General features: G+C 38.0%; 1 protein-coding gene across 2 annotated transcripts in view; it reads right to left on the bottom strand.

Moving 5' to 3' along the window:
- Positions 1-26,506, bottom strand: part of cdi (center divider) — a 294,603-nt gene that overhangs the window by 107,533 nt on the left and 160,564 nt on the right. For both annotated transcript variants that reach the window (XM_065226464.1, XM_065226465.1), the window contains exon 3: positions 18,558-18,679. In XM_065226464.1, the coding sequence (XP_065082536.1) occupies positions 18,558-18,679 (122 nt within the window). The remainder of the gene's footprint in view (positions 1-18,557; positions 18,680-26,506) is intronic.

Below are 26,506 nucleotides of genomic sequence, written 5' to 3'. Positions count from 1 at the left end.
ATCCTTTATTTTAATATTTTAATAGACTAAACTTTACATTTCCGACCAAGTTCATCCTCTCGTTTGTTTTTTTTTTGCTTTCAAAAAAAGCTGCCTATAATTGCTGAAACCCGATATTATTATCAGAAAACGTACTACCCTAGCGTGAACCCTTGGGATAAGGTAAAGTTTTAGCTTCCGTCAGACTAAGCATAATTCACACTTCACCTCTATTTTTAAACGGATTTGTACGAACAAACAAAAACAGATTTTTTCTACTAAAGTTACTCGAACCATTTACCTTTCCATCGATACCGTTTGTTATGAAAATGAGTCCCAACTACTAGTCAGATACTTGAGAAGACATTTGAATCCATCCAAGGTTACAGGCAATGCACGGCATTCACCCCGACGACCAATTTGAAGTGAAAACTTGAATTTCACGAAGTTCAAAAGTTCCGTGCGAAGAGCATGGAAATCGGGAGTGATTATCACAATAGGGGGAACCTTTTCCTTCGAGGCATTAAGGTGACAATGTTTAGTGGAATTATGCCTGGATAATGGATCATTCTCATCATCTGTGAGCAAATCAAATTGATTGCTAAAAATTATTTCATCGGAAGGGGGAACAAGAGACAGCTATTTTCTTTTGCGCCATGGCGCTGCCGTAAAACGTGCATCCATATCGACTTCAAAACAGATTATAAAGAATCTGGAGGATCGAAGAAGAATTTTCCAAATCGATATCAAGCCGGATTACCTCGGATAGGGTCCAAACAAGGATCGAAGAGGACTAAGAGTCGAACAAGGTAGACATTTTACAGGTAGGGTAGAGCGCTACTTCGTCGTAATCGTCCATTTCCGTTCTATCGAGCAGAAAACATCAGTATAATCAATGATTTCACCGTGCACAAATCAATAATACGTTTTTATTGACGCGTTAGTTCCAAGCTACAACACAAAGCTTATTACAGCGTATTGTGTGAATATTTACACTCATTGTTCTCAAAACAAAATAAGTGCTCCTAGTGAACTAACTTTGTCTACCCTCATCCGTAGGACGATGAAAATCCAATGGCATTTCAATGCGTTTGGACGGAATTGAAACTCGTAAGACGAATTTGGAATCATGAGGCAATGTTAGATTTTTAACAATCACCCCTATTCTGTATTTCGTTCGAAACGAAATTCCTATACAAAATAATATTTTTTTTTGCATAATAATAGCTCAAAAATGTGAGGCTCTTTATCAAATTCAACGGTACTTATGGAAAGAGGAATAAATTTAGAAGTCATCTTTTATAGAAACATTTAATTTATTGCTAAAACCCGTTCAAGAAAGAGAGGTAAAGCGTGGGTTGTGCTTAGTAAAAGGACGGAAATTAGATCAAAACCCCCTATATTGAGCTCTGAAAAGTGCTGTTTAAATTTTTGGTAGCTTTAGGTTGCAGTAACACTTCCTTCAGCAAAAAGCAAATAGATCCGCACGGAAGAGAGCACGATGCGGACTGAGTACGTAAGCTTTGTACTTGCTCTGATTGAACTACTCAACATCAAACATGGGCAATAGACTACGAACGCAATATTGCTTGAGTGATAGCGTGCAAAAAAGAGTAAGTACAAGTGCAAGAAAAGAGTGTACAAACGATCGTTTTCTTGTACTTATACTTAGAGCTATACATTTTAGTACACCAACACTTAAGCAATCAGAGAGGTCTATTATGCGCTATGGCAGCTTTATTACACCTTTACAATGTAATCGTTTTAAAAATCAAATCGTCGAATTATTCATATTAATTTACATGTACTCAACGACATTTATGTTGTGAATCCAATGCACTGCAACTAGGTCGAAGAAACGAAGGAATGTTGCATATATAAAGAGTCTGCCATCGACTGACTTGAAAATTCCTCCGTGGTAGCAGCCAATGCAATCTTCACGTTGTCCCGAATGTAGCATTTCAATTTTCACACTCAGATAAATCACGGAATGAACGCACTTTTCTTGAATTAAACCAAAATGAGCTCGAATCATCAAAGCGAGAGCCAAAATGTATGGAAATATGGCAGCCACGTGGAGCCTTTTCTAACAAGGACGTCGGTTTCAAGTAGCTAAATTGTAAAACATCGGAATCTATGTTGGTCGCGAAAGTTAGTTTCCTCACAGCCATTGAAATCGAAGTATTCCCCCCGTCTCGATGAGTCTCATCGTCGCCCACTGGTCACCCACCATAGCCGGTCGAACTCCGGACGAAGCTAGAACAGCACTACCGTTCATACTGGCGACAACGCTCTGATGAGACAACGAAACCCTACCCCAAGCTCCTCCCCTGATCCTATTCTTCGAAAATGTACCCTTCTAACCTCGAGTAAGCCGCGAGTAATCGGCCCAACTCCTACTAGACATAGAATTAAGTGAATATTGTCACACACAGTGAACAATGAATTATCGGCTCCGTAAAGCTAACGCGATTGAGCCTTCCAAATAAACGAACTAGATAAAAAAAAAATCGAAGTATTAAGTCAAGATTTATTACTACTGATAATTTGTTTCCCAAATCAACCAATCAACAATTATAACAAAACTAGCTACATTGATACATCGGTTCGATTATACATTATCATTTCATGTGACATGTTTGAATGGGCATCGTTTTTCATGTGATATTACAAAATGTTTTTTACTGTGTACACACTACAAAAAACTCATGTAGACGTAAGTGAGGGATTTACTGACATGTATGAAATTTAGTATCAATCATACGTATTTTCCTTGAGTATTTCTAGCTCCTGCAGTACTCAATTTTACATGACATGTTTGTTTGCATTTCATTCTGTAAGTCAAAGTTGAGTTCCATCACGTGTAATTTTTTTTAGCTGTGTGTGTTTATAGAAGAATCTTGAACAAAATGTTGTCAAACGAACGTTTTGTCTTCCTTTTGGATTGAACTTAAGTCCCTCTTTTGATATTATTTCTTTATCTTTTTGGATTGTACACGTCTTAGCTGCGACCTGAACGCCGGCTCTCTTCTCAATGTTCTTTGTACCATTTTTAAATTCGATTATTATGTGGCAAGTACAATGCTAAACTATGACCAAGGTAAGTCGACAAATCTTCCTACCGAAAATTATTTGCCCTGACCTGCAATCGATCCCACTGCCAGTGGCATGATTTGCAGCACCCTTACTGTCTATGCTGTCCGGAGAGTTAATTTATTTACGTCAATTACCGTCTCATCCTAGGATATCGATTCAAATAGACACTACCATCGCTGAATATTATTACTCACACTCGTTTCAATTTCCCGTTCTACAAAAATAAAAAAATAAAATCCTGGGAAATGTACAGACACATTCCATCAACGCATACTTATCTATATTGACTCGCCTACGTTGAACAACCGATCGTTCGGTCATTCAGGACGGGTGGGCGCTATATGAGGAATGCAAATATGATCCATTTAGTATGTCCGACCGAGCGGTGTGCGCGGTACGCCAACGTGCGGCATGAACACACCTCGTCTAGACGGGGGTGGACTTTTTAGTGAGAAAGAAAATTTATCTTTATTCTGCTTCTCTTGGCCGTTTACCAAAAGGAGCTGTTTTTTCCGGGCTCGGCACTGGCAAGATAGGTTTGTAGGAAGCGAGCGGAAATTACTGCACCAGTAATATAGCGTTCACGCGAGAGGAAATGTGCCAGGTAAAATGCCATTAAGTCATAAAAATGGCAATAATGCATCGCGTGTGAAGTTTTGCGTTTTTACGTGCGTGTGTTAAATCGGAAATTGGTTTGGTTTCAGTTAAGGATGGAAAGGTAAAAGTATTTAGTTTTCATTTGAGTACGAAATCAAGTGATTGTTGATTGATTCATACAAATACCAGAATGGTTTTCAACATTTGACGACATTAGTTAGTTAAAAAAATGACATACATATATATTATATGAGATCGTCTAAATACCGCGGCACCACTTTTAAGTCTGCTTTTCAGACAGCAATTAATTTTAATTTTATTTTCTACCAATAATCCAATAAAAATGTCGACTATGTGAGTGAGTCACATCCGTATTTGAACATGTATGCTAGCGTGTTGATTTTTTTTTCTTTTAAGAGCTTGCTTCGATCAAGATTTGGAGCTGCAGCCACCGAAATAGAAGCATAGCTTCAAAGAGGTGCATAAATCTACTGGTTCATTTTATATTACTGCAGTACACAGACCATCGTATTGCAAAAATAAAACCACAATGGGTAAGAGGTGCTAAAACAGAGCAATGCTAAGGCAGGCAAGCAAGCTTGCAACGTCTTACAAAGTAGGTTTTACCACTTGCTAGAGCACTTTGTAAACATTATCTTGATGCAATCCTCAAAGTGCCGTAAAGAGCCTTCAAGGTAAAATGCGAGCTCATAGTGTAAATATACATTTTCCGGATAAACTAAACGTCATTTTGCAAACACTGACAATTGGTTGAAGATTTATAACGGTGCACAATGCAAATTATAAGCAAGAGTCTCATCACGGGAAATAAAGCCGTTGGTCCCGGGTCCAGGTGTGGGAGCTGCCTTTCTGGCGTCGGTAGCAATGGTACTTAGTACGGAAAACAAGATCGACGGAAAACAAATCAAGGAAAAAAAAAACACTAAAAATTTATATGATATTGAGACAGTAACATATATGCTGAAGTGCCGAATTAGTGTTGTACATTTTCAACAAATATCATTAATATTTTTTTAAGCAAATTCCCCTATTACCATGTCTTTTTTCAAAAAAAAATTCCGGTTTTACAATTTATGATCCCAAGTCATTTGGTATTTTCAGTATTGGCAGTAATTTTGAAGTAAAATTAAGTTTTGAAAATGTTAAACTTCCGAATCACATGTAGATAATGTTTCAATAATTTACCCTTGAGTCATTTGAACTTACTCCCTGGATATGTTCCTCATGTCTAATGATCTTGTCGATAAATAGTATATATCAAATTCCAAGATCCTACAAATATTTTAAGTCCAAGATCTGAAAAATGCACCTAGATTTAGAATTTTAAATATTTTTTAAATGTATTTTAAATATTAAATATTTATTTTTGTATAATCCTAAGCCCCAGAAAATTTGACTATGTCTGAGATGTTACATTTTTTTTCTTCTTGGATCTTGCAAGCAATTGTTTCCAAATCAAGGATATGTCATTCAAATCTAAATTTCGGATTTAAAAATGTATCCTTTCCAAAATTTGAAAAAGTGGTTACGGCTAATGGTTAGTATGGAATAAGTATTTTGCCAAGATCTATAGTCGTAATCCACAATCCGAATTAATTCCTCTGAAACTATAATGTTCAAACTAAGGTACACCGTGGCAAGTGAGAATACGAAACGATGGTATAACTCGTTTTAACAGCTATTTCTAGGGTCAATCCCCAATATATTACAGAACCCATGCAAGTGAGACCTATAAAAAAGTGTTCAAAAACATCACATTTTTATCTAATACACATGTGACGATCTGGAGGCAGGTGCTAAACAAGCTATTTCAGTAATAATTGGACATCAAACATTTTTCGTTGTGTTAAGTAAAGTAGGGGTTTTTTTAATCTAATTTCCGTCCTACTAAGCACATCCCGCACCTTGCCTCTCTTTTTTGAAGGGGTTTGAACAAAACATGGAATTTTTTCATCAAAGATAACATCTAAATTTATTCACCGTTGGATTTGACAAACAGTCAAAAAATGTTGAGATATTATTAAAAATCTAACACTACTTCTTGATTCAAAATTCGTACTACGAGTTTCAATTCCGTCCAAACGCATCGAAATGCCATTAGATTTTCTTCGTCCTACGGATGATGGTAACACAATTGATTCGTTAGGAGCGCTTTTTTTGTTTTGAGAACAATGAGTGTAAATATTCTTACAATGTGCTGTAATAAGCTTCATGTTGTGGTAATATTGTTTTTTGCATGGTGAAATCATTGATATTATTGATGATTTCTACTTGATAGAACGGATATGGGCGATTACGACCAAGTTGCGCTCTTCCCTATAACAAATAACTGCATCCAGATTTTGGAAACACAAAGTATATTGTCTGTATCTTGGGATCAATATGACCCCAGGTAATTTTTCCAATCTTGATTATTCATCAAAACGATTTTTTACGTCTACGATGGATTACGTCTTTCAGGAACATATTGAAGGAGCAATTAAAAAAAAAAAAAACAAAATCAACCGCGTTACAAAAAGTAGTCAGATTGTGACCACTTATAACTCTGTCAATAACAAAATGATTGGACATTTTTCTACGAATCTGCTAAAATAAACACTTATCAATTTTCAATAGGTCACTATTGAAAATTACATAAATGTTCAACTGTTGCAATGATGATCAAAATTTCCGATTGCTTGTAAAAAGCGCTTTCCCTAACATAGATTTCAAAATTGAATTATATCCGGTCCCGCCGAACGATGCTTAATCAATCACCGCGTGTGGTGTGTGGTGGTGTCTGGTCGTTATCAGCAGCAGCAGCAACAGTGATTTCGGCGCGTGGCGTTGTACATTCTTTCCAGTACACAACGAAAGGCTCCCCGCAAGCAGCTAGCTATCAAGGCTGCCCTCAAGAGCCCTCGATTCACCGGAAGAACCCGCACCGCTACTGTTAGGGTTCAGTGGCTCGTCGTGAGCCGCTGTGGGCCATCTATCCCAAGCACGTCACCCTCGTTCCAAACAACATACAGCTCGACAGCCTCATCCATTTTGAACGTCCAAATAGCTCAGCATTACTCAACCATCACGACAAAACGGGTTTTTTCAGGACCGAAATAACTTTACAGAGCCGAGGATTCTTGGTCACTATACAATACATCTCAAAACTATAGTCAAAAGGTACAATACAATAAACACTTTATCTTCCGCTATCCAAAAAGCCTCCTCCATCAGAACTGGAGCCGCTTCCAGTGGTTTCATTGAATGACAGATTCGCCAACGGAAGTCAGAGCGCTTCCATTGCAGCAATGGACGCATCGACTGAAAGAACTGCTGATGAAGAACAATGAGGAGGACCACACAATGGTTGATGCCGAGAAAACAGACGATCACGTGGCACACATCAAGAGTGGCCTACGTTTTGTGTGTGAAAATGTATTATTTTGTCATCAGAAACCGAGGTGTGTCGTGTCTTAGATACAACCTCTTACTTTTCTCTTGCATTTTTGCATGCTAAAGTCTTCTTGATATGTTTGCCTCTAAATTGAGACATATTTCGAATTTTATTTAATACCCGTTTTGAAGGATTTTTGCAATGAACAGTAATAAGAATGTTGACAGCACTTTTCTGAGCAATAAGACCTCATTTCAACAACATTTGCGAGGAATTCAAGAATAAATAAATGAATAAAATTAACTGATTAGGCTATCTGAGGTTTAGATCTTGTCCAAAGTTGATTAAACACATCAGAAGTTGGTCCTGAACTTTCTTAAGTTGACTCAAGCCCGAAATGTCCAAACAACATATCAGGCCTCTGGAATTGCCCCAAGATATAACTGGAGTTGGCTCATAGGATCTCAAAAGGCTTCTGAACATGAAGCCTCTGTTCTGACATCATAATTGAATCATTACCTGATTCATTTATCCTGTGAAAATTACTAATAAATCCTGAGAAATGAACCCAAGGGCACATTCTGGCCTAAATTTCAAAAACAAACTGTTCAGTCTACGAGTCATTACGATGGAATTTTCTTTTTGGAGTTAAAAGCATTTTTGCAATGAAATAATGTTTAAATGTTTTTTTAGCACAACATTTGTTAACCTAATCAATTTGGTCTTCTTCTTCTTGTTCGCATTTCAAGCTTATTGCTTGACGCATATTAGCTTATTGCGTACTCTCAACTTAGTGTTCTAAATGCACTTCCACAGTTATTGATTGAGAGCTTTCGATGCCAATACTAATGCATGAATTTGTGTATTGTGTGGCAAGCAGAATGATACTCTATGCCCAGGGAAGTCAAGAAAATTTCCAACCTGAAAGATTCCCTCGACCGGACCCGGAATCGAACCCGCCGCCTCCGGCTTGGTAATACCGTGCCTTTACTGACTAGGCTATGAGGCCCTAGTCCCAGGCAATCAATTTTGTCCCAGCTCTTTAAATTTACCCCGCCAAAACGCGGGATTGGGCAGTAGAGGGTTAATTCATACGCTCTTTGTAGTTATACTCCGTTGTATTGTAAGGCCTTCGAAGTTCAAAGTCAGGATACTGAAGTCAACCCACAAGATGTTTGAAGCTAGTTTTAAGGTCTTCGAAGATGACTTATAAGGCTTTTAAACGTAATACGTTAGACTTCTGGAGATTATAGATAAGCTGGATGGCTTTGCCACTTAAGGCCTATGTAGTTGATTCAATATATATTTGGAGATGGCTGACTAGGTTTCAATGCTAAGACTGTAAGATCATATGAATTGAATTGTGAGGCCTCTGATCTCCACCCATACGGGCTGCGAAATTGACATGCTTTTTTTTAAGTTAGCTTAAGTCGAACATTTGAAGTTGATAACTTTAAAGTTATGCTAAAATATATGAAATAATGACCCATCACGCTTTTGAATTTCCTTTATTTGCCTCTAGACTCAACCGATAAGTCAAGCAAATATGACCAAAGGGTCAGCCGAACTGATCCATATGGACTTTATGAAGTTTAATTATTGTAGTTGTATTGTAGTTGAACAATAATGCCTTTAGGCTAACTCATATCACTTCTTCGGGGGTACCCAGAATATGTCCGGATGTGGCCAATGTTGTCCTGGGCACTTGATGTGTCTACCACTGAAATTGTTTTTGGATTCCCGTGTGAATTAAGGTGTCGCATGATGGGTTTTGGTCCAAGTCTGGCCACTTCCCCGGGGGTATCCGGATGTGACCAATGTGGTATTATCTTATTTTTTTTGGTCTTGTTTTCGAATGCTTGTGTGGGTCGCATGATGGGTTTGGCACATTTGAGGGCGCATTTGCTATATTTCATTTTGCATGTTGGAGAAACAGCACCGAGCGTTTCAAAAAGATATCTTGGAAAAGGAAATGTTCGCTCGATTCGTACTGTCACAAAAAAAAAATGCTCATTTTTAAATTCTATATACAATTTTAACATTGCCGTACTCTAACGGAACTATCAATTTTATAACCTTATCTATCATATAAATGGTCACCTTGTGTCTAATATTTACATTTATTAAGTGTCTCCCTAATTTATTTTGTTTTCCCCTGTTCGGGACCTAACACTAGTGCGACCAGTAAATTGATCTATTGTAGTCCCGTGTCCTTAGTTTAGTGCATGTCGTATTACACCATCACTATTGAGAAATGATGAAGTATTCGATTTTTTTACAGTTGTAACTCTTGCATTTATCGCAAGGATCCGTCTGTAATTGAAAGGTCCCGCTATTTATACCCTTCGGAGTGTTGAAACACCCTCCAAAGGCGCGCCCCTTTGTCAGTCAAAATTGGATTCCTTAGCAACAAAATTAAGGTATGACACCGATAATGACCATGCATCAGAACCCTAGTCTTAACCACTTCAAACTAGGAAACAACGATTAGAAGATTAAGAATCACATAGATGAAGACAACTAACTAATTTTTTCCTTGTTTCAAGATCATCCTCGGTAGACAAAGCCGAGTCTTGTCACTATCAACAAGGCATAAAAAGTAACAAGGACTAAGATGTGTTCCTTGGATTACTGAAAAATCCTGTTTCCTTAGTTTGAAGTAGTCAGGACTAGGAATCGGTGGTAGATCTTACATCCCGTAACGTACCACGAAAAGGTGATCTACCCACGCTACGGGCCTCCCTAATTTAATATCAATACCATTTTATAAAATGCTTATCCTGCAGTTGCAGACGGATGAACTCGAAAATGGTTCATCGTGGAAAAAATCTCTAAAGAATAATTTACAGTACTAAACTAAGAATCAGCCACAGTACGCTCAAGTTGAAACTTTTAGTAAGTTCTGCTTTTAACGATGTCGTATGCGTGTGAGCTAAGAAATTGACAAATTTTTACAAGTAAGAGTTGTTCAAATCTACTAAGTTTGCAAATGACTCTCACTCTCATTTTTCTCACATACAGCTTTCCCTCAAACAATGGTGGTCTATTTTATATGCTATGTCTAGTTGTTTCCTAAACAGATTTACTTTAAGTGGTTCAGCATCAATCCTAAATTATACAACAACACCGTAACAATTGCCTTTAATAAATGATTGCAAATCAATTAACATAAAACCTGAAAAATCGTTGTCATAGTGTGTACACGATCCCTCGAGGTGATGATAATTGTTTCCAAGTGATGATCAACATTCATTAGCGCGCCAAAAATTGAACGGACATATGCGTTGCAAATAAACACTAATTGGAGAAACAAAAATAAATGGAAATTTAATGTGATATTCATCTATTAACAAGTGTTTGAATTTAATGGGATAAACCAACTTATAATTTGTAGTGAGGTGGTAATGGTAAACAAAATAGTATTACCTAACAACAATTATGTGGATTAGTTAAACTGTTCATTTTTTTGAACTTTGAAAATTATTTCAAAGCGCGTCTTAATTTGGTTTAATTTAGCATCTGTTCAGTTTTAAAGTAAAAAGTGACAGATGAAAATTGCTCTATGATACAAAATACAGGTATATTAGATGAGTATGCACTAAGCTTGAAGAAGGGCAAATTTCTAGTGCAGTCGAAATCGAAGAGATCGAAAAAAGTAGTTACAATTTTACAACAGCTTTTAACTGTTCGTTTCAAGTGATGTTTCTAACTTAGATCAGCAAGCTCTTAGGTGCGCACACGTAGCATTGACTGAACCATTCGGAAGTGGAGCATCTAAAAACGTACATGAAGAAGCGAAGCATCGAACCAACAGGACTGGTCCTAATTTCGATTCCGATCAGGTTTTACGTCCGTTGGATATCGATTGATCGATAGCGCATAGATGGGCTGGTCATGGAAGCGGTGGTCATTACTCGCACATTACTAATTGCTGCCAAGTGGGAAAATGTTGCACTCACGGAAGATAGGAAGACAAGTGAAAAAAAAGAAGCCTACTAATACCACCACACACGATGGACCGTTTTGATGGTTGAGAGTACATGAACACGCCACAGGAGGATGGGCACTTTCCTTCGTTCGATTGCTTCCTCAAATAAAACTGATTTTCTGTTCGAAGGTTGGTGGTATTTATGTCAAGAGACCAGATATGCGAAATTGAAGATCCATTGACTGCAAGTATGATGTTGGAGCAGCCATGACGATGATGATGATGATGATGACGATGATGGGAATGGTTTGGGTGGTCTAATTTCTTAATTATTTTCGCTAAAACGAGGTAAAGTGGCCAAATACAGCAGCTTTTAGGGCGAGTTATTGGTGGATTCGTCTTGGATAAAAATCATAATAATACAAAATGGTCTAATGGTCTAAGTAGTGATTTTTTCGGGTTGGAAAATTTTTCGACTTCCCTGGGCATAATATATAATTGTACTTGCCATAACAATTAACGAACGCAATAGAGACATACAAAGCTCTCAAATAATACCACAGTTAAGAGCAGATGGATAGTTTCAGTTGGAAAGTAAAAGAAGATGGGTTGTCATGAAACCGGCTAGTATTTGGTACATCGGGTTCTAGATTGATAGATGTAAAAGTGGTCAAGAATTCATGGTCTGCTAGTGTTGGTGAGTTATTTGATATTTTCATATCAAGCGAAAACGTAGTCGTGTTTTGTCGCGAAGTGTTATGGTTACGAGATGGAGGGATCGTTTTTGCTTACTGGGCAGAAAATCATGGGTTTAATCCCAAGCTCTCCGTCATGACTCTTGAAACTCATGATCACTAAACAAAATGAATATGTTCTTTCGATAGCCGGCTATCGAGAGATTAAATAAACAACAAATAAACAATACATACTTTTGGTTGCATCGCCAACTTGAGGTGAATCCTAACCGAATACCCTACCCAACCCTCCAACTCCGTAGCACTTAAGAGGGTGTCGCTAAGTCGGTGGCCTCTCGTTAAGTATGTACTACATCAACATTTCCTTCCCTATCCCTAGTTATGGTAAAGATGGGCGTGGCCGGAAATAGCGACAGTCATGCTTCTGTTACTCTTGTTTAGATTGAAACCAATGTTTACTCCCCAGCATTATTCCTGAAAGTAGTCTAACTGAGAACGTGACGTGAGTGTCGCTAGTATCCAATCTACGAAGTATATCATAACAACGCTAACGCTAACGCTAAGTAAGCAAAAATGATTCCTTTAGGTTCATCGAGCATCTCAAAACCACAACACTCCACGACAAAATATGATTAAGTTTTTGTTTGGTATGTAATGAACAACAGAGATACGCGGTAATTCATATAGTTTCTGCTGTTTATGATTAATAAGCTAATACCAGTGAGAAGTTACAATATACCCCTACCAGATACAGACAATTGCATAACAATCAGAACTCCCACTATAAACAATCAACAAGTTCCTGGCCAGCCTTATCCTATCATTACTTATTCAATTATCTTTCTTCCCTAAAATTCACTTGTTAGCAAACATATGGTCGAAGATTTGATTACTATTTGCATTGGTTGAAATAACAACTTCCTCTATTGCCTATAACTATAAATAAACAAAATGGGAAATTTATTCTACATATTTAAGGCCTAGTTACCCCCCGCATCCTATTCTTCCCACGAGATCAGCCTAAAAGTAATATTTCTCTCTATATCCTTATTATGCTACCTTTCTACATTGATCCGCAAAATTTATCTTGTCTTTGTCCGTCTTAAGTAACACTTTTCTGTGATAAAATGCTTCATTCCGAGTTTAGTTTCATATCTAAAGTATATTTTGTTTAGGGTCACTACTTCCATCACGGCCACCTGAATCCATCCCAATGCACCCTGTCATTGTAAATTATATTCCCAAATGCCACAACCGAACACATAACAGGACACACAGCCATAGCGGAAGTATACACCCTTTTCGAAAATGAAGCAATACATAAATGATACCAATTACAATATACGTATTAATGGTTATTCATTCAATGATAATTATTGAATGAAAAACAATTAAAGTACGTAACGCAATTAAAAAGTGTACTTTTTAGTCGTTTTCCCTAAAATGTTTTGCAGCATGAGGTTAAACTCTCCCACCTTCGGCAAGGTGCTTAAGAATGATCTAATGGAGGGACAACCAATGTTGATTCATAGTAATAAATAAATAAACTATGTTCTAAAGAAGGGTATTCTTCAATCTTTCGCTTTGAAATAACGAGTAGGTCATGTAAACATGATGTTCCTAATTTCACAATAATTCATACAACATGAGACCAACTGGAGTAATAATAAGTAGCATCATAACAGATAATTTTCATCTCCAGCTTCTAGAAAATTACCCACTTGGCATAATCACTTAGTGTGGGAAGACTGAAAACACTTCCGGGAGCCAGAAGAAGTTCCGAGGGAAGTCGGACAGAACTAAAATTTATAAAAAAAAACCGAACCAAATCAGAAGATACTTCAGGAGAAATTCAGCAGAAGCTATCGGGAAAAATGAATATTCGGAAACAAGCTTCCGGAAGGTCGGAAGATACTACTACTGGAAGCCATGAGGACTACTGGGAGAAGTCAGGAAAAGCTTCCAGAAGAAGTCGGAAGAAACATACAGAAGAAATTAGAAGAAACAGGCAGAAATAAACTTCCAGGGGAAGTCGAAGAAAAACACGTCCAGCAGTACTCGGAAGAATGGCTACAGCTCTCAGCGGAATTCACTCTTGATTTCATCCAGCAATTCAACCGGGACCTAGGCACCTTATATAGAGAATAGTGACGTTTAACGGACGCACACTTGCATCGTGTAAAGTTGTTTATTATTTTCTTCTTATTCATTCCTTTATTTAACGTCGGTCTCTGTTCCGCAAACGAATATGCAGGAAGGCAGCTTCCACACCTGCGTAGGATATCGCACCCATTCAACACACATGGGCCGGGACTAATGGCTTTACTTCCCTTCCGAAGGAAGACGTGACCAGAGATTTTTATGCCCCTGAAAAATCCCACCGACCTCGGCTGGGATTGAACCCAGGCCCATTGGGGTGTGAGAAAGCTGCCACGCTTACCACTACACCACCGGCACCTGCTATTATTTTTTTATGACTAACGTAAAAAAATGTATGAAATTAGATCTGTCGAAATAAGTTTCACAGCGATTTGTTATGTATTTTCCTCGAATTTTCACTTACACTTTATCGCATATCGCACCAATACAACCGGACGTGAAAATCTCTATACAAGTGCCACACAGGTGGGAGAAGTGTTCGTTTGGTTACTTAAATGAACTATTCACTATTCACTATATTTTTTTTTTGTTAATTTTAATTTGAAAATTGTTGAGGAAATGCGCGATGAAAGAATGTTGCTCGCGGACATTGCAGAAGCGTGTTTTACATCTTACTGTAGTCTGAAAAATTATCGAGAAAATCTACCCAAGAAAAAATTGACTAAATCCACGTAAAAAATACCTCTGCACTGTCATCCAATTGAGGTTAACCCCGGTGGTGCAAAACCTTATTGGACGTAAGTCGTGAAACGTAAATAAACATTTCATTTAAAATTAAGTTTTCTCAACTCGACGAAGAGAACGTTTGATTGAATTGAACTTCTCATTTCTTTCAACTGATTATTATGTCAAATGGGCCGCTTATATGTGTCAGTATCACGGAACCTAACTTAACAGGACTTGTTAGTCTCGTCCATCTCTTAATCCATCCATCTCGATGCTGGATCACTTCTCATCGGATTCTTTCTGATAAACGCGATACACATTCCGTCAGTTATCTTGGAGCCAAAACAAGGCGATATTGACAAAACAGCTTTCGTTACTCACATAAGCTAAAGATCATCTTCAAAGGAATTCATGTCAATTGTCAGCAGTCTTCACGGTACAACATGTTTACGATGTACAAGCCAATTTGTAAACTTGTACTCAAGTACCAGGAAAGGAGTATGTATAAGGCGCTTAGCTCAAGTACAATGAACAAGTTTAGACTCATGCGCTTGTGCTCGTACGGCTACTTTCTACGAGCGCTTCTTATATGTCTTTAACCTGTTCGTTTCCCCGCTTCTTGAAATAGATAAGTGGTCAAGTCACAGGTTTGATGATCGCAAGGTTCGTAGTTCGAGCCTAGTCTGTATCAGTTTTTATTATTATTATACTATAATTCTTCCCTTATTTTGCTCCATGCAAATAATAGCCATGGATGTTACAAAAAAAAAAAAAAAAAACGTGTGAATGGTGGCAACTCTGAAAAACGTGATTTAGCTGAACAAATATTTCTAAATCATCAAAATTTAATGGAACCAATCATTATTATATTGTTTACACATCTGGACCGGAACAGTAAAGAAGCTAAGTGTGAACTTAACAACTAACACTAACACCACACAAAACATACTGTACACTAACATTTTTTTACAGACACGAATGCATCAGCAGATGTAAAGTGTCGGTAATAAACAACAACAACATCTTTTGGGGTCCCTACTAATTTGTCACGGCATGCCAGATAATTTTTGAATCTAATAATGTAGATCCAACTCGGGGCTACAAAATGATGAGTTGACAACCTGAAAGGAGAGTGATTCCTAGCTCCGGTCCTCACAAGTCCCTACCTCACGCCTCCACGAGTCATATGATTACAAACGACTACGAGCTGAAACATGGACACAACTGGGTGACGTAGCCTGGGCAATGTTGTCAATCCGACAATAGCAAAGTGAGGAGGTGCGTAGCGAACACTGGCGAGGTAACCCTAGCACGGCGGCGGTAGAGGTAATGCTTCGCCTCCAAGCGTCTGTCCACCACGGAGGTGCGGCTCAAAAAGCCTCTGACTGGCATCCAGCGGCTGAATAAGAAATGCTCTTCCCCGGAAGCTACACCTAAGATGGCAGTCCCATCAGAAGATAGGAGACCTTAGGCAAATCACCTACAAGAAGACCAACAAAAGACAAGAAGGAAGATGGTTATCAGTTAGGTAAGTTACTTCATCATCAAAGGTAAGTCACCGTATATACTTTCACAAAATGATAGCGTATGCATATAAATATTATATTATTATATGAACCAATAAATGTTGGAAAGGGAAGGGACCACCAGGGCACCCAATTGAAGCGATTTGAATGGGGAGAGTGAACTTGTCAACTCCCTGTTGTTAACATCTCATGGAAAACGGGCGGGCTCTTCTCCACACTTATTGGGGTATCCTTCTGTCGGGCGGCTCGTTGTTTGACCAATTGTATGATCATGTGGCTGGAAGGAGATTCTCTATCATCCCGTGTAGGCGTATAGGTGAATTTTCCTATCCATCCACCAAAACCGTTTTTGGCCCTTCATACAGTGACATGTTTAGGACAATCAGATGTTATTAAGCTTGATCAAATCAAACAATGAGGAGCGCCCACTGCTATCGGACTTAGTTTCCGTGCTACAATGAGTGGTAGACAATTATCATCATCATACATAATAATGTAGATTCAACTCGTTCAAGAGTCCAACTAAAGTAAATTGCACAGTGGGCCAAGAATTAAATCTAGCAGGAAACAATTAATAGCGCTTTGGGATTGCATCTAATTGAGTTGACGTCTGGAGTGAAGTTTCGTGTATTAATTATTACTACAATTTGGAGGGTAAAAATAGTTCATGTTTTGACCGCAAAGATGGCACAGCGATACAATCTTTTTTATTTAATCAGAAAACCAATTTTTCAAAATTCATGTCATATATATTTTCCATTACTCTAAAAATAACAGCATTAATCTGAACAAGATTGCAGGAAAAATGATAAATGTATTCTTTTGAACGTCGTAAATTTCAGGCAAAATTTATAAAACTTCGTAGGGTTTTTGATCTAATTTTCGTCCAACTAAGCACATGCCACACTTTACTTCTCTTTTTTGAAAGGTTTTAAACAAAACAAGGAATGTTTTCATCAGAAATAACTTCTAAATTTATTCACCTTTCCATACGTACCGTTGGATTTGATAAAGAGTCAATCAATGTTGAGATATTATTAAAAATCTAACACTGCTTCTTCATTCTAAATTCGTCCTACAAGTTTCAATTCCGTCCTAACGCATTGAAACGCTATTAGATTTTCTTCGTCCTACGGATGATGGTAGAAAAAGTGGATTCGCTAGGAGCACTTCTTTTGTTTTGAGAACAATGAGTGTAAATATTCATACAATGCGCTGTAATAGGCTTCAAGTTGTGGCTTATGAACTAACGAATCGGATCAAACGTATTAATGTTTTGTGCATGGTAAAATCATTGATATTATTGATGATTTCTGCTCGAACGAACGGAAATGGGCGATTACGACGAAGTAGCGCTCTTCCCTATATCACAGTTGTTGAAGATGCACAGCTTTTAGATCTTCGGCAACTTTTCATAAAATTCTACGTTCTACAACTTTGTTCAAAACAGCGAACCTTTATCTTGCGAAATAAAAAAAAGTTTGTATCGCTGCGCCATCTTGCGGCCAAAACTTGAACTATTTTTATCCACAAAATTGTAGTCCTAATTAATCCAGAACTCAATTGGATGCAATCCCAGAGCGTTATTATTTTTTTACGGATTCTAAACTCGGCCATACGCATTGAAACGCCAATGAATTCACTTTGGCCTATCGGATAAAGATAAAAATTGATTCGGTCGGAGCGCTTCTTTTGTTTTTTTTTTGGGAATAATGGGTGCAAACTTTCATATTACGTGTTCTCATTTACGTCGTTCCGTAGCTTATTAACTAAAGTATCGTACCAAACGCATAATTGACTTGTTAACTCTGAAATCATGGATTTATTTGAAGTTTTCCGTTCGATAGGCCCAAAATGGGCGATAAGGCCGTCATCAGGTGAATCTTTGTCATTTACAAGAAATTAATACGATTTTGACGAAGGTTTATGTGAAAGTCAGTTCTTCCCGTGACAATGTCAAAAATAATTCTGTAAATATCGCGATGAAACATTCAATAGCAATGTCAATTCTTAGCGCTGCTTGGAGCTCCGTTTTATGCTCTAACTGGACGTTAAAAAAACAAATCGCACACCAGTCGCAAGTAGCTGGTCAACTCCTATTCTTATGATTATTGTTGTTGTTTTCATTTACTCCCTCATTCTGCCAACACTTTGGTACGGCGAGTTCACTCGATAAGAGATGTGAGCGGAGAGTGACGGCAACTACGGTTTGTATTGGGTTTTCCGTAATGATCGGTGCTTAATACCGTAGCAGCATATTACAACTCAAATTAATACATGTACATATCACAACTACAAGTGATTTCGAAAAAAAAAATCGTGGGTATTAACGATCAGTTTTATAAGTGAACCCGTATCTCCAGGGTCCATATGCTGTTATCTCTTCAAAGAACCCTCAAATCAGACAAGCCATCAGCTCAAATCCCATAAGGCACGTGTCTTCGTTAATTCTGGATTAACCGTATTATACGAGTCTTCACTGTACTAAATAACTAATCTACTACCACTGTACTCACCTTAGGATGTTCGGATGCGACAGCTTGTTCAGCAGCTGTACTTCTCGCAGCATGTTGGGCCGGTTTGCTCTGCGCTGGTTCATCTTTAGCACCATCACGTCGCCGGTCGTCCGATGTGTCACCTGGAAATGGTAGGAAAACCAAATATGAGATTAGCTTGTATTTTTGAAGTGGTTATACACATTGGCTGCAGATTTCCGCGTTTTATTATGGCACAAGATCGAACACTAACTCTTTCTGAGGTTATCTCTTAAATGCAAGCGTTTTGACATGACCGATGTTTAAAATTGCTAGAATTATATATGAGTGTGATTTTTTAAAAGCGTAAGGTGCTAATTGGAGGTTTGGTTCCGAAAATCGTGACACGAGTCTATACGTACATAGAACTTGCGTCAGCATGTTATAGGTTTCCGGGAAGATATGCGGTAAGCGAACATCGTACAACATCAGAGTCTAATTGAAGATATATTTAACGGAGATTACCGACGTCATGTCAGACAAGTGTATTCTGATTACTACATGATGAGTTTCAAAAGTACATTAGCATTGTTCATAAAGATATAATTTGACTAATTCGCACAAAAAGGCAGTGTCACTCAGTCATAACTGATGATTATATGTATGTGTGCTGAGGTTACTATGGGCTTTAAGAGTTCATTGAATCACGAGGCTACAATACAAGGTTGGAAGCATCGAAAGCTGGTGGGTGGTGTTTTGTATAGGTTTACCATTTAAACATCATCGGAGAGAAATTAATTCAGTATTGCGTAAGGGATCAATAACATCCCTTACTACTGAAACCAGATCCGACCACCAACGTGAGGGAATAAGCGAAACCCCACATTTTACATCAGTGGCTCAAAAGTGCAGGCTTTTCATACGGTTACATAAGAATATGCCAATTAGAAATAAATAATAAAAAAAAAACTTTTAAATAGCATCAATGTTTGCCACCACGACGCGACTGGAAGATGGCGCAATCGTTTTATAAAAGTTTTATTCAAACCTTCCTTTGGAGACTTCCGAGCACCGAGCCGCAAGTCATTATGCTGTTGATCGACTAAAGTGTTCAATAGGTAAAAATGTGGTAGCTCTTTTGTTGATCAGCACGAATAGAAAGCCACTGGCCGCACGAATGCTGTGAACCTGGCCAGATAATAACACGCACTAATGGTAGGATCATTTGGATTTCTTTTGTTCAATCGAGTTATAAAACGGGTCATAGAGAGAGAAAAATATGCCAAGCAAAATGATACAATCGGCCACATACTTACTTTAATTAATTGGATGCTGTGCTGGAAAGCTAAAACACAAAATTTAAGCCATTTTGAGTAGCATTTCACTAATTAAAATCTGAATAAGCAACAATTATTACAATATTATGCTAACTACGCACACGACGACGGTGAATGATTTTAATTTTCCTTTTTCCATACATTTTCACCGCAAAATTTGCCAGCTACGTTCCAACTTTCTTCGGGTGCAACCGTAACTGACGTATGTGATTGCACGTGCCCAGGGCAGGGTATCTCTGAGATCGTTGAGATCTCACTGTAGTAGGTAATGGCAGGTATGCATGCATGAAATGTTGAAAAATAGCAACAAATTGAGCTGCTGCAGAGGCTGAATTTTCGAGTTGATGCATATTCGTAAGATGAAGATCTTTTCTGGCATGTGAATGCAAGCAGTTTGGTGTGTATGTGTGTACTGCAGTCAACAGACGTGAAATTAAGCAACAATTAAAATGTTTTCTTGTGGGCAAGTGAACAGAAACGAAGAGCGGTCGTTGGAAAATCTGATCTTTGCATCGGGCGAAAATCGGAGGTTGTAAGTTTACATTTAATTTTTTTCATCGTTTTATGTATTATAATGCCTTGGGATTGTGATCGTTGAGCGTTTTTGATTTCCAATGCTTTAATTTGAGCGAGCAGTTTTTTGAAAATATGTTATTTATGCCGTTAAAAATTTTCATGGTTCAACTCCTTCTGGGAATAATGTAAAGAGATGGGCTTAGTTACTTTTTTCCATGTTTTTTTCTTCCGTCAATCTTGTTTTCCGTGCTGAGCACCAATGCTACCGACGCCAGGGAGGCAGCTCCCACACCTGGAGCTACCTGTCGACCCATCAACTCATGAACCGAGGACCAACGGCTTTACTTCCCATCCGAAGTAAGGCGTGATCACAGATGTTATGCCTCAGAAAATCCCGGCGGTGCCGAATTGGATTGAACCCAGGCCTGCTTGCGTGAGAGGCAATCACGCTTACCACTACACCATCGGCACCGCTGGACTTAGTTGCTTATGACGGTGAGAGCTCGCATGACGGAGCTTGTTTTCGGAAATCGTAGCATTTCGGTAGTTTTCGCTTCTTTACAAATGATGTTCCAAATCATGCAAAAAACTATCTAACCTTTTGGAAGTATGAACAGTCACCCTACCGGGAAATGTAAGATTCTTCTACAGATTTGGATAAGAAGTATGCATAATTTGTAAAGGTTCATCGCATGAACAGTAGAACTTTATATGGGAGAATTTTTGTGTTGTGATTTGTGTTTTTTAAATGAGAAAACCACTCTCTGAAAGTTTCAGGTTATTGAGGTTGTGAATCGGTAAGGTCCCAGCTAGTTGTCGCAAAATTACTAGAAACGGCCTGAACATTTTTTTTTACATTAAAACAATAAGCACTATTTCTAAGCGTTTGGTTCTATTTTACGTAGCTTTTTCCAAGCTCATTTGGAAAAATGTTTACTATTTTTAAAGCTAGCACTAGGCTGAAACGTGGAGCAAAACAGATAAATATATCGAAGACAGCATGCCCGATATTTGGAGGAACTTAGCACGAAAGAGATAGCATCGAGGCGGTGGATGACATTTTGACATCGAATAACAACTGCAGAATAGAAATTCTGAAACGTATTATTGCAGGAAGTTCACAAGAGCTTGATAAGACAGGCATTTCTCTAAATGTACAAGATGTGGACAATGGACCTACAAGCACCTGCCTGCAAGGAGACGAAGTATGAATCACGAGCTGGCGCTACTCTACGGCGAGCTTAGTATACAGAAATTTCTTTAAAAATAGGCGGAACACGATGTGGTGAATAACGGACAACAATCTCGCAAAGATGGTGTTTGCTTCGAATCCTGCTGATACATGACACAGAGAGGCTAATCGAACTAGGCCATTAGATCAAGCGGAGCCAGGTCTAGTGTATGTGGGAGGCTTGAGTAACTAAAATCAAGCTGCAAATCATCCATTTATCCTTGAAGGATATGTAAGGTAGGGTCAGTGTTCGTAAATTCATTGTCAACGCTCATTCATTGAGCTCTTCTAAGAGAATAAACTCACGTGTGAAACTGCTAAACAAATCTCTCGCTTGACATTCTCATGCATTTTCACGCACTCACACTTACATTGAAATCAATTCATTACAGCTTATAAGTTATAACTCATAAAACCCACCCAAACTTCAATTGATAACACGCTCATATATGTTTTGTCAGTTTTCCATGGAATAGTGCAAAAACAAGACTGATAACAAAGAGCAATGTCAAAATTTCTTCATCCACGAATCTCATCGGTGATTTGCAGTTGAATTTTGCAAGGCACACATTCGTCGTTCATCGTTTTGGTAATCCTAACCCACCACGTTTTCATCTGGCTGGTGTTTTGGTTCACTTTATCTTGAGGTCTGGCCTTCGCGGATATTTTGATTCAGTTTCGAGTGTTTACGCCGGTGTTAAATATTTAAATTCGCAGCAAGTGCTAGATTTTATTTAAATAATGGCCAGGATGATGAGCTTTGTGGAAACGGTAGCTAAATCGGTACAGTAATCATGATTTGTGTTGATCTAAAAAAAAGAAACTCCCGGCAACCATATTTGTTCTACCTTTTGGGTGCGCAAAACTCATTACAACGTTTTAGGATATGTGTGTGTGTGTGTGTGTGTGTGTGTGTGTGTGTGTGTGTGTGTGTGTGTGTGTGTGTGTGTGTGTGTGTGTGTGTGTGTGTGTGTGTGTGTGTGTGTGTGTTTGCATTGCAACATTTCTCAGCCAGTGACACTTTGGTTTTATAAATAAAAATCAGGAACCCCATGAAAATGTTCAAGCCTTTGCAGAACGTTTTCCTTTTACCAACATAAGAAAATAACATGCTCGATTGGATCCGGCAAGTGACAGTTCAATTGGCTCCCGTCATTGAATCTGCCAGACTTTGCATATAGTGACTATGGGTTTTACGGGATTGAAGAGAAATCATTGAATTGTTTGCATCAGCTTTTACGCATGGTATATTGTAATGTGGTAAAATTTATATATTGTATGTATACATGGAACGTTGTTTTTTTAGGTATGTACAACATCTCTTTGTTCCAGTATGCTAGTTGAGGATTTTTTTAATATGCCAGCGGTAGACGCGAGCGGTGAGCTTTAAATATCGTAATCCAGCAAAAAAAAATTCCGCATTAGGAATCCCATTCTAAGTCATTTTGAAAAATTATACCGAGATTGGAAGCTTATAGATAGGGGAAATGGCTCTAATGTTGGCCTATGGATCTAAGATTGGGCCCATAGCTAAAAATCTGCTATTTATCAATTTTATCTATATGAACGCGTCATTGGGACGGTACTAATGGATATTTTTGGTTGCTATTGAAAATTTAGTCGATTGCTGAATTTATGTATGGGCCCAAATTAGGTGAATTTAGGCCGACATTACATCCATTTCCCCTATATCATTATTTATAGAAACATTTGGTAACTCCATACGTATCTGCCGTCTGGAAATAAACATCACTATCGTTTTAGATGAGGAAGGAGATTTCTTGATGACCATAACGATACATTCCTTAAATCATTAATGATTAGACATGTCATTTGTTCTACACAACAAAAAATAAATTTTAATATTACATCCAAGAGGATGCACTTCAATCATTCGAAAATCTCATGTTATTTTAATGGCCACAAAAAAAAAAAAAATGCAGTAAAAGCAGCGTAATGTGAGTTCATGCACTGTATAGGTGCCCCCGGGGGAAGTTGCCAATTCTCAACAAGAACCAACACCTATCGTGCGATATATCAAACTTCATGATTTTACAAATCTTGGCCAGTAATGGCCTTATTGACAGTCAATGGACACACTAGCCTTCCCGGGCATGTTCTGGTGCCCTCAGAAAGATTACGGTTTCCCCGGAAAGTGGCCAATTCTCGACAAGAACCAAAACCCGTCGTGCGACATATCAAATTTCATGGTTTTTCAGAACGCGGCCAGTAATGGCCTAACTGAGAGTTCACGCGAGAGCCCCAATGTGATCTTGGACTCTCAATAAATCCAAAACTGACAGAGCTACGTTAGATCTTGAAGTTTGATTTATGACGGATTTTGGTTCAGGTTGAGAATTAATAATTTCCTTAATGCACTGGTACATTGTCGGGGGCACTGGGATGGCGAATATGACGTGAACTCTCAATTAAACCCCGAAGACAAGTAGCCGGGGGCACCGGAACATTCCCGGGAGGGCTAGTGTGACTCTCAATAAGACCATTACCGGCCAAGATTTGTAAAATCATGAAGTTTGATATGTCACCCGTGGATTTTGGTTTTTGTCGAGAATTGGCCACTTCCCCGGCGGCACCGGAACATTTCCAGGATGCCCAATGTGATCGTGGACCGTCGGTATAGCTGCCATTTGTCCAATTACATCATTTGAGAGAAAAAAAAACATGATGTTCATCGTGTGTATACTTATTACAGAACAGTAAAGCCGAATGCCGACAAAAGGTGACCCCAACGGGAACCGGAATAACTCCGGAACCATGTAATGATCCAAATGTTTTCAGATGGATTCAAAAACTTCAATAGTTTCCCGACAAAATGCAACGTGTTGTGAAGAAAAAGATTGAGAAATTATGTTTTTATAGCTAATTGAATTTTGAAATCTATGCAAATGTAGACGTTACCCGAGCAAAGCTGGAGATCAAATTGAAATCAAAATTTGCTGTTATGATGTAACTTACTTTGAATACTCCATTTGATCTCATTTTGGTTGACTTAACGGTTAACACAGCAAAAATGAGAGCAAAATGTTACACTGTTGAATCAAACGGAAAACTAATCCTGCTATCAATTAAATCAATTTGAATGCTGATTTTGCATTCATGTTGTTTAATTGAATACGGACCTGGTATAAATGGTTAGCATCCATGCTTCTCACGCTGAAAGACTTGAGCTCAAATCTCACCCCGGGCAAAACACGAATTATCTAAAATGTGTTATACAAAACAAATAAACAATAATCGTTAGTTCAACAACAAATGAACTTAAATTAAGTTTTAAACACGACGTTAACAGCAGAACTTCAAGTTAAATTGTTTTTATTTAAAATGCCTTGACTGCATAATAAAAGCACAATATGATATCAGACTTCTGTCGCGGCAATTGAAATCAAATTTAGTTTTCATTATGATAGGAACTGCAAACTTTATTATCGATTTGCTTTAATTTTGTTAACCGACTTTGCTCGGGTAGGCATGCAAAGGTTAAAATAAAAGAAGGTACAGTACTGAGTCTTGGGATAAACCCAGGCATGGAACATCATTTACATTCATTTCATGCATTCATTTGCCTCTAATATTTTTCATCAACATAATTCCGTAAAATTACGTATGAAGCTTAGCAATAGCTTTTGCAAATAACTGAAATCTGTATCAATTATGCATGACGAACTGGAGCGGGCAGAACTTGTTATTGTTTTTCAGTGAATATAGCTTACATTCGTTAGCTTATTTTTTCTCCAAATTCAAGAAAATCATATCGTGAAGGTTTGTTGAAAAAAATATGCACAACCTTACATTGGATGTAAGAGAAATTTGATATGCGTGTACTTTACTGTGATTCACTACACAGAAAAAAAATCTGAATTTTAACTATCACGTTAAATTTCCCTTCGTAAAATTTTGAGCTATACTTGGCGTAAACAGTGAAATCTTTTACAAGCTTGCACACAATATTGCTAATTTATGCGATATTGCGCTTAAATTTACACGAAATATCGCGTAAATTTATGCCAAATCTAGCGTTAATTTTATGTGCGCTATATCTCGCAGAAATTTACATGAATTTTTCAAACGATGTAGAATGTGATGGGCAAGGTGCGGTCCGCGGGTCGCACGTGGTGCTTGGATCTCTATGATGCAACAACTTCAGCTTGAATTCCTTTTTTGCATTTCGAATGTATGGCCGAAATGTTTGGGAAATACGCAAAATTCAACTTAAAATATGATCATCGAACATAGATACAGCTATTGGAAAAATGAGCCTGAGCACCACTGCACTAAATGATGAAAGCGTTTCGTAGAAGGCAGAGATTGAATAATATCTTCTTGAACGTCCGGATCACCATAATAATCGCCATTACTCTTGAAATCGTTGCCAGGATCAGCCTCGCCATTGGAATCAAAATCGTCGAACAGCGACTCAAGTATATGCAAGATCTTACGGTCGGTTAGCAGAGAACTAGACATTGTTCAACTTAGAGGAAATCAGTTGAAAACAGACATTAATGACACAATCTGTCAATGAACATCTACAGTTGATAAATAATATTTTTAAATGTAACTATATTGCGTTGGTTTATTACAATAGCAATACAGCAATACAAAAGTGAAATTGGATAGTGCATGCAGATTACCCTGCAGAAAAATAAGTCTGTCAGCAAACCAGTATAGAATTGTCTTCCTACATCAACACTTTTCCATGCATTAATCATCCCACTAGGAAGTACAAATGCTAGCGAACGTGTTAAGAAACTCCACCTTCAAATATGCATCCAATCAGGGAAGTTAACTAGTAACCCCTTGTTTCCAGGTGTGCTCGCTCATTAAAAACTTCGAGAAAAATATTGTCCACAGCACGATAATATTGTTTGATTTATCATCAATTGCAGGCT

Source organism: Ochlerotatus camptorhynchus, unplaced genomic scaffold (assembly GCF_037179485.1).
Source record: "Ochlerotatus camptorhynchus isolate MF236.1 unplaced genomic scaffold, CSIRO-AGI_Acam_v1.1 ptg000251l, whole genome shotgun sequence".
NCBI lineage: Eukaryota > Metazoa > Arthropoda > Insecta > Diptera > Culicidae > Ochlerotatus > Ochlerotatus camptorhynchus.
This window is presented reverse-complemented; position numbering and strand designations above follow the sequence as displayed.